General features: G+C 41.5%; 1 protein-coding gene across 1 annotated transcript; it reads left to right on the top strand.

Moving 5' to 3' along the window:
- Positions 1–98: 98 nt before the first annotated feature.
- Positions 99–7,704, top strand: LOC116391640 (tripartite motif-containing protein 16-like protein). The gene is made up of 5 exons (XM_031862427.1): positions 99–120; positions 5,236–5,262; positions 5,382–5,447; positions 5,948–6,087; positions 6,676–7,704. The coding sequence occupies exons 1-5, from the start codon at positions 99–101 to the stop codon at positions 7,075–7,077; spliced, it is 657 nt and encodes a 218-aa protein (XP_031718287.1). The 3' UTR covers positions 7,078–7,704.
- Positions 7,705–9,093: the final 1,389 nt, after the last annotated feature.

Here is a 9,093-nt window from a genome sequence, read left to right as displayed (position 1 = left end):
CCCATTTGGCAGTCAATAAGAGAGACCCTCCAGAGATGCAGCTCCCCACTATCACAAGACCTCCCCATTTGAACAGCACTGTGAGCATCAAGGGAATCATGCCTGTGCCTAAGAAAGCAGGTAAGAAACCCTGGACATCTCAGTCTCTACAGGACCTGTGAGGGCCATTACACCATGAGAGTGAAATAATCACCTCTTTGTCTTTTATCATTGAAGCCATATTACAATTAGCCTTATCTCCTATACATCAAATAGAGTACGGGTACATTGCAGTTGTATTTCTTAGCAAATAGAGAAGGTGAAATCTGTTATACTGGGTTAGAAGGATACCATTGAAATTCATGCTTCTTTGCTTTTGTGGCCTTTAAACCCACAGCTCAGTTTCTAATTGTAATTGCCTTTCTGAGGGTTTTTTCTGCTCTTCTGCACTGAAATGCATTTGCAAATTATAACTCATTTCTTACTATTGGCACCATTAGAAGGTTTTCATAATCAAAATCTTAATTGGTTTTTTTTGGTTCTTTATTTTTCTCTCTTTTTAAGCAACGCTATTTGTAAATGTCCAGATTTCCCATTAAGATCAATAAATGTGCAATAACTACAGAGACGTACCATATTGTGTTATTTTGGCCATTTTTAGTGTGTCACCATTCAAGCAGATAAAACTTATTTATTGCTTGTCGTGGTGTTTTATTATCAGTTTTCATCATATGCTTCAAATGAGGTTAATTTGCTGTTGAGTTACCTCATGTTGACCATCGCTGTAAATCAGCACCTCACCTCGGACTCTGGCATTTTTCTCTGGATCGTTAGTCGTGTCAACAAGGTGCACGGGACGGTTATGGTTACTTCTGAGCTTGTGCCGTCTCTTTCCGAATTCCCCCTTAAAGTCATTGCCTCATCAGCAATTTCAGAGCTTGTCTGTCTGTCATTCTCGTTTCTCTCCCGAATCGACACGCCTGTCTCAGCTCTGTCACTCCGGCAGGTATTGTCCCTCTCCTGCTTCTTTCTGGATGTTTCAAATCCAACCTCGGTGTTTGCTGGTCCATAATAGCTTCCATAACTCAAACCTTAGGAGGATTTACATTTTTTTAAATCAGTCCCTTTTGTTTTTGTACCAGCTCTTTTTTTAAATACCTTTCCTCTTGAATTCCTTTTCCAAGAATCCTTCATCCATCTGTCCCTCCTTGTGTTTTATTTCCTTCCCATCTCCACCTCCCATGTGTGCAGGGCTTTCAGCCAGGGAGTCTTGGACAGGAGGGATGAGCTGGGGCCCACGCCAACTATATGCTCATCACTCTCCCTCCACCGTATCTCACTATTTTCTGATCTTTCTGTCTCAGTGGAATGTTTTGAACCTGATCTGCAGAGATACGGTAGCTCTGTCCCACTGAGAGGGGGATCTGGGGAGGGAAAAGGTCTAAAATCGCCAACTAAACCAAACAGCCCTCATCAAGTTCCAAAATTGACCTTTTGGCAAGGTCACTTCTTTAAACATGTGCTCGTCGTTTGTGTGAAACCTACTAAAACCCATCTCACTTAAGATCTTTGGAAGTTATAAACTAATCCAACTCGGTTACTTTTTCTGTTCAAACTCCCAACAGCTTCATCATCCATTATCCCTGACTTGATTCTGAAGGTGTCGTTTTTGTTTTTTTATGGCCCTTAAATATTTCAATGCCTCACACCTCACGCTTGCATTGCACTCCATCTCCTCCGCCTCTCTATTGCTGTGATGTTAAGTCATCAATCTTTTTGACTATCCGTTTATCTCCGCGGGGCTTTCCTGTTGATCCCGCTGAGCGTGGACAGGCATCCGCCGGGGCTTAACCTCCTCAGAGCAGCACACAGAGCTGGCCTGTCTCCAATCATCCACCAAACCTCCTGCCAGCCTGATATCTCAATCCAAGTTAACCCGAGGTCATGGTGACCGCCTCGTTCCCCTCAGACAGAAGCCAGAAACATCTTATACATTTGAAGATCGATATATTATACATCCATCTCCTAATCTATCCTCAGTAATTCCTCTTAATGCCAGGGTGAACCCAGCACTATTCCTGCAAGGCTTTTCTTTCATCCTGTCTCACCTGCTGTGTTCCTTTATGGACGGGAGACAAATGAAGTGATCTGTCAACAGCATCTCTCTGCTCCAGCAGCGTCCAGCAAGTGCTACATAATCTTCACCCTCTGTCCTGCCAAATGTGTCTTCCTCTGCTGGTCAGATGGCCGGTGCTCCAGCAGGCTTGCTGCTGAAGTCAGTAAGAACATGTGGACAATGTCCAAACTCAAATCTGCTCTGTAATTAGACTGCAAGCCTCAGTATGATCCAATTAATAATCCTGCATGCTCAATCAATTATCATATTTTCTGGTTTTAGTGGCAGGGAGTGGTGTTTTGCATAATGGTCTCTGCATATACTTAGATTTGTAATGACAGTATGGTGATTTAGACTTTAAAGGAGGAGCCAAGAAACTCTGCCTTTTAAAAAGCCAACCATTTTAAAGTTGGCCCTCTCACAACACATTAACCACACTTAGAAGAACCGCAGGCCAACACGATTCAGGGAAAGCAACGGCACCCACTCGATCTCATCCAACCACTGCAGATGTGTTGTACCAGCCTCCAGTCTGTCCTCCTGATTGCTATGCGGCTGGCGTCCCCAGCTGAGGGTTACGGAAGGTTGGATTATGTTTCCTCGGGCTCACACATGTTGCGGGATAAATCATCCCACCTGAAAGAGCTGACTCTCCTCTTCAGGCACATGTTCAGCGGCACCGCTGTGAGCGAAATGGAGTGAGCGTATCAACACAGACTTGGCTTCCTTCTAAAGCTTTTAAGTTACTGCGGTGTGTTCAGTGTAATCAGACAGAGATGTCTTTTAGTGTATAAGAAAGTAAGCTAAGTAAATTCATATCTAATATCTATCTAGTTCCCTTTTGTTTGCTATACATATTTCAAGACGTTAATAGACTTATTGATGACTGCAACATATAACTGCTCTGCTTTGACTACTACTGTAAAATAACATGGCATTTCACTGTGAAACTGTGACTGTAGCTTCTTTCCAAGTTCCTGAGAGGAAGCTTTATCTGATGGTATTTTATTGCAAAGAACAACCATAAGTCTGGCACTCCAGCATTTCACCAGCAGAAAAACAAGCATTGTTCAAACCCACAAATCTTTTTACGTTTTAAAAGCCAGTGTGTAGAATTTAGGGGATCTATCAGCAGAAATGGAATGTAACATTCATAACTCAGTTTTCATCAGTGTATAATAACCTGAAACTAAGAATCGTGTTTTCATTTGTTCATATCTATGTGGGGACGGAGTCGGCCGCCATGTTTCTACAGTAGCTCAGAATGGACAAACCAAACACTGGTTCTAGAGAGAGCCTCTAACGTTCTTGCGTTACCTGAAGACACCGAAGTTCTCCAACACGCTTGTGAAACTGCGGTAACGTGAGCTGCAGAGTGAAAAACCGTCATACCGTCAGCCGCTCTATTGCCCGTAAATAGTTTTATTTTGGTTTGAATGGCCTCTGAGCAAGGCCAATGGCGTTATCGCGGTTTCGCGCTCGGCAGCTCATGTTACCGCAGTCTTGGAAAGGGAGGAGTGAGCAGTGGAGTGTTCAGTCGGTTGCAATCTGCAACCACACAACTAGATGGCACCAAATCGTACACAGTGTCCCTTTAATAGAGTTCTCAAAGATATCAATACGTCCAACTGAATTAAAGGGAAAAGCGTATAAAAGAAACAAGATAAAGTCGAATTTTTCCATTTGCTGGTATGATGAAGCCATAAAAACATGCCATGTTGGGTTTAAATATTTCTCTCAATTTAATCGACACATATTTTCAATAAGTGGAACAAGCTGACACAGAATATATACTTGTGATATTCTCAAACTCGGTGGGAAAATGCTATTTTTAAAAACTAGTGGTTGTAATACGTCTTATAATAAGTGTAGAAAGCCTGTCCTCAGGCCCACTAATGCATTTGCTACACGGCCATGATCGGTATGAAAATCACACTTTGAAGCGTCCTTATATGGAATCAGGAAAATTGAAGCTGTTCTGTCTAATTTTGGCAATAGCAAAGGACACAGTAAATAAGCTTAGGTGGTGATGTAACAGTATGAGCGATGAGTTGGTTATCTGTGTGAAATGTGAGAAAGAGTAACTTTAGCAAGGATGACTTATTTGCGCTGAGGGGGGGGACAGATGATGACCTGACCGGCCAGTATTGGATCACAGTTTTCTCCGAATGTTAAAAGACACAGTGAACTGGAGGAGGAACAGACAAACACCAAATTGTAATACCAGCCCACAACATGACAAACAGGCCCCCTCGGCGGTGTGAAGTAACGGCATCATACAGAGATGTTCTTAGAATAAGACTCCCTGCTGTCAGTGGCCATGATGTGTGTCCTTCTCAGATGTGGCCTCCAGATTCCTAATGTTGAAACCTAAAACTTCATGAATCAGTGCTGAGCCGACAGAGCACACACACTGCTCCACTGATCTACTGTATGTTGAGAGTAGAAGGGGATTTACTGTCAATGAATGGCAGCCTGACGGAAGCGTTGATAGAGGGAGAGGCTACGGGGAAAGATGAGAAGCTCTTAAGTTGCTGACGGCCATGGTTGGTGCAACCTTAAAAAGTGTTGTGTATTAACAAATGTGTGTAAACGAGTTCCTATAAGGCCATAAAATATATACAGTATATATACACACACACACACAGTGGTTGAAGAAGTATTCAGATCCTTTACTTGGGCCTTTGATAAAGAAATTATTTTATTCACTTATTGTGTTGTATTTAAGTTGTATAATATTTTATTGATATTTCATTCATTTATTTTTTATTTCACATTGTTTTACTAATATTACTGTCATAGCTTTTATGTTATTTTATTAAATTCTGTAATTTTATGGTCTCATGTAAATGCTTTGTTCTCAAATTGTCAAAATGTGAAATTACTGACTTGATTTTGTTTTATTTTCGACTTGTGAGTCATCTCTGAAGCACTTTGAACTGCACTAACCACAAATGAAGTTTGATTGATGAAGTAAAAAATGAAATACCATACTCCAAAAATCCCCCATTACAATTAAAAGTCCTGCATTAATAAATGATATATAGCATATAGTATCCATATATACTATATATATATAGGATCTCTTTGTCTCTTCACATAATTGCAGCGAAATGACACTTTTCTTTTTTCTTTCGCAGGAAGAAAAAACAGCAGTGCAGCAGAAGGTAAAGAGCATCTTTGCTGTTAAAGATGAAGAGAACCATTCGTTTCATGTAAATGTGACTTTCCACTCGTCCATGAAGTATTTCCTTCTAATTCTCTCGTTCTCTGTCTGTCACCTCAGAGAAGCTGCCGCCTCCATATGAGCCAAATGTCCCTGAACCCACCACCAGGGCTGACTTCATGAAATGTGTGGTATTTCTTATTGTTTAGGAGCATTTAAACATCTTGTGAAAGAATTGAAAAGAAACCAGTTTTGTTAATTAATGCCAAACATTAATTAATTAATTAATTAATGTAAACTGGAGTGTTGACTCTTCAGTGTGTAAAGAGACAAAAGTAATTAAAACTATTTAGTAAGTAAATATTTGTAAGGCAACAATTCCTCGTTTTAAGACGGAATAAATTAAGTTGAATCTTTTATTTACACATTTACCAGTAAATGTAATATCACTTTTGTTTCCTGGGTAATTTAAACATGAATTTAATAAGCCGATGCAAATGTATATCATTTTCAATATATCTATTCATTACCAAATCAAATGAAACAGTGGACAAGTCTATGATAATAAGATGACAAAAGCTCTTTCCATAGGAAGTGAAAGATTTTGTGCTGAAACAAATTTTTGGAAAAGAATACAACAAGCTTCTGTGAAGTGCCTCTTCTTCTTTCCCGTATCCTTCTCTCAGATTGGCTCCCGCTCTCTCTGGATGATAAAACTGCACAGAAGCTGTTGTGGATTTCAGAGGGCGGGTCCAAGGTGGCCCGCACGTCTGATGACGTCTGCCCGTATCCCAACAGGCCTGAGAGATATGAACACTCACCACAGGTAAGTATACTTAGGTAACACATCTCTAAGACTTTGAGTGTTAAACTCTTTTTGTCTAAAAAACAGATCTAATGAGTTTACAGTCATATATGACGAGGAAAAGCCCTTTTAGAAGACTGTACCGGGGAATCTTTGAAAAATTAAGAATCCATTATCAAAATAGGTGCAGATTAATTTCACGTGGATTTAGTAATATCGATAAATCAACTAGGGACTTGTTTCTTTTAAAGGGGACATATCTTTGTCATTTTCAGGTTTATACTTGTATTTTGGGTTTCTACTAAAACATGTTTACATGCTTTGATATTCAAAAAACTCTTTACTTTTCTTTAACTGTCTGTCTGAATGCACCCGTTTTCACCATCTGTCTGAGACGCTCCGTTTGAGCACCTGTCTCTTTAAGACCTTTAAGCCCAGTCTGCTCTGACTGGCTTGTTTAATCACGTTGTTTGATCTAGGCAGCCCAAAACTGACTGGGTTGTCTTATTGCAGTTTGTGGGTTGAACTGTGAACTCTACCTCTATGTCCCCTTTAGCTTCGGACTGCAGCTCGCCTGATTCCCTGCTGTGTGCCTCCTCCCTTCTTCAGGTGCTGTGTAAGGAGAGTCTGATGGGCTATCGAGGGTACTGGGAGGTGGACTACGACGGCTGGGTGGTGATCGGGGTGGTCTTAGAGAGCGCTCCTCGGAAGAGCCAGGACGCCCGAGGAGCCTGCGGCATTGGGGAGAACAACAGCTCCTGGGGCGCCGGCTGGTCTGGTTCCTGCTTCCAGGTCTGGCACAACAGCGACAACGTGGACGTCCAGCTCCCCATGGCCTCCGCTATGGGCGTCTACGTGGACCAGCCCGCCGGCATCATAAAGCTCCTCACGGTGGAGGGAGAGGAGGTGCAGCTGATTCACAAGTTCAAAGCCAACATTCAGGAGAAGGTTTTCCCCGCGTTCTGGGTTGGCACAAATTCGTTCTGCCTTCTTCGGAAAAAGGATCAGTGACGCAGTTAAGAGTCGAGCATGAAGGTTAATAGTGTGAATCTATGAGGTGTCAGGAGGGAGATGCAGATCTTGTGATGTTTGGGGAACAAAGGTTGTAGTTATACAGCAGAACTGAAGCACGTTGTGACATTTGCTTTCTCTGGTTGCATGAAGAAAGCTTATTAATCTCATATTGTAAACAAAGATGGCTACCTATTTTATTTACTATTCTGTATGTATTCATGTATTTTATTTAACTTAGTTTTAGGTATTGTATGATTTTGTAAATCGCATGTACTGGAGTGCTTATTTTTTTAATGCGCTTAATGTCGTCAATAAATTAAACTTATGTAATAACTCTGGCATTGCATTATTTTTTGCATGATACACTAAATCAGACATCGACTCCTTTCCTTCACTTCAGCAGAGTGCTGAGGCCCTCTAGAGGCCTTTAATAGCATCGCATCCTCACACACAAATACACAAAGACAAGTCTCTTTCTCTTGCTCCTTTTATTTGAAACAGAAAAGTACTTAACGGAACATTTATTTGTTTCGAAAATGTCAGAGATGGACCTTTTTGTTTCTTTAAAATCAACCCATCACTCTCTCTCTCTCATACAGTAACTTTCTCATTCAGTCATTTTAACAAGACATCTGGAGCAACAGAAAAGAACAACCTTTAACTCAGTGTTGTTTTACAATCATTCTATCAGTCATTCATTGGCAAAAGTAAAACTCCAAGTATGCGCGTTATGAGGAGGTGCCGGTGTCCTCCACTCGCATGTTGAAAAGCCACAAGCTTCATGTTATGTCTACCATTTCTCTGGTTCCTAATCTTTAAGGAATAGATTGGGGTGTTTTTTGTGGGGGATGGAAAACAAACAACTGGCTTGTTGATCAATTTCCCCAGTAAATGATCAGAGCATGCAGGAGAGATGCCCATGTGACCCTGTGGGTGGGTGGGGGGGGGGGGGGAAATCACTGACTCCTGTGCTAATGCTAAAACTTCAGCAAACACTGCTAAATGAGTTGGCAAGACGCTCAGCTTAGCTTAGCATAAAGACAGGCAGCAGGGAAAACCGCTAGCATGGCTCTCTCTGAAGTTCAAAAATACTACCAACACTTTCAAAGTTCACTATCTACGCAAGCAGAAATGTAAAAGTATCAATTTTAAGGGGTAGTTTTTTGGCAAACGACACACTGGCTCTTCTCGGTTTGTAAACCATGCAGCAGTGAGGGGATGGAAAAGCTGTTGGTTGTCAAATAATAGTTAGGAGACGTAACTTATTAGTTTACACTCCTACTTGTGTACCAAAAAGTGGTGTAACGTGATTATTAGTCAGCTTTAGAGGTGTTGGCAGGCCAATCTAGATGTTTCCCTTTGCTTTCGGTCTATGCTAAGCTAGCTCCCAGGTCTAGCTTCTCGCATTCTAGAGAATTTTTTAAAACTGTTTCTTTGAATTAAGTCATGTTTCAAAAGAGTGACTAAACTGCCCTCTTAGCCACATATATATCGTATAAGGTAACGTAGCATTTAGCTACTACTCATAATGCTGCTGAAGCGTTAGCATGTAGCACTGGAGCTAACAATCAGCTGGGCACAGATGGCTGCTCCCCAAACTCTCATCACTTCCACACAGGGCAAACTCTCCAAAACCTTTATCAGCACACCATGTGCGTAACAATTAACAAGTGGCCAGTTAGACTACTATTCACCGTTTTAGTGCCCTTGTTGGTCAGTGCTGTGGGGCAATACACACACTTCCTGATGTCCAATCCTAATGTAGTGTTGTGGGATGTGAAGAAGCTGTGGCATGTGTAGTGACAAGGTGGGAGGGGGGGTATAGTGTTGAAAATGTTAGTGTTCACAACATTTCTTCAGCAAGTGCCGTTAATTTTGGTTAGAGGGAAATAAACGGAGCAACTAGGTTTAACACCGTTTCACATCCTGCCATCCAATCTCTCCTTCCATCATGACGACCTGTATCTCTCCCTCTATCCCTTTCTCCATCTCTCCATTGGCCTCACTCTCTCT

This window comes from Anarrhichthys ocellatus, unplaced genomic scaffold, assembly GCF_004355925.1.
Source record: "Anarrhichthys ocellatus isolate YVR2014 unplaced genomic scaffold, GSC_Weel_1.0 scaffold26, whole genome shotgun sequence".
Taxonomy (NCBI): Eukaryota; Metazoa; Chordata; class Actinopteri; order Perciformes; family Anarhichadidae; genus Anarrhichthys; species Anarrhichthys ocellatus.
Note: the sequence above shows the minus strand (reverse complement) of the source record. Positions and strands in the feature narration are given on the sequence as shown.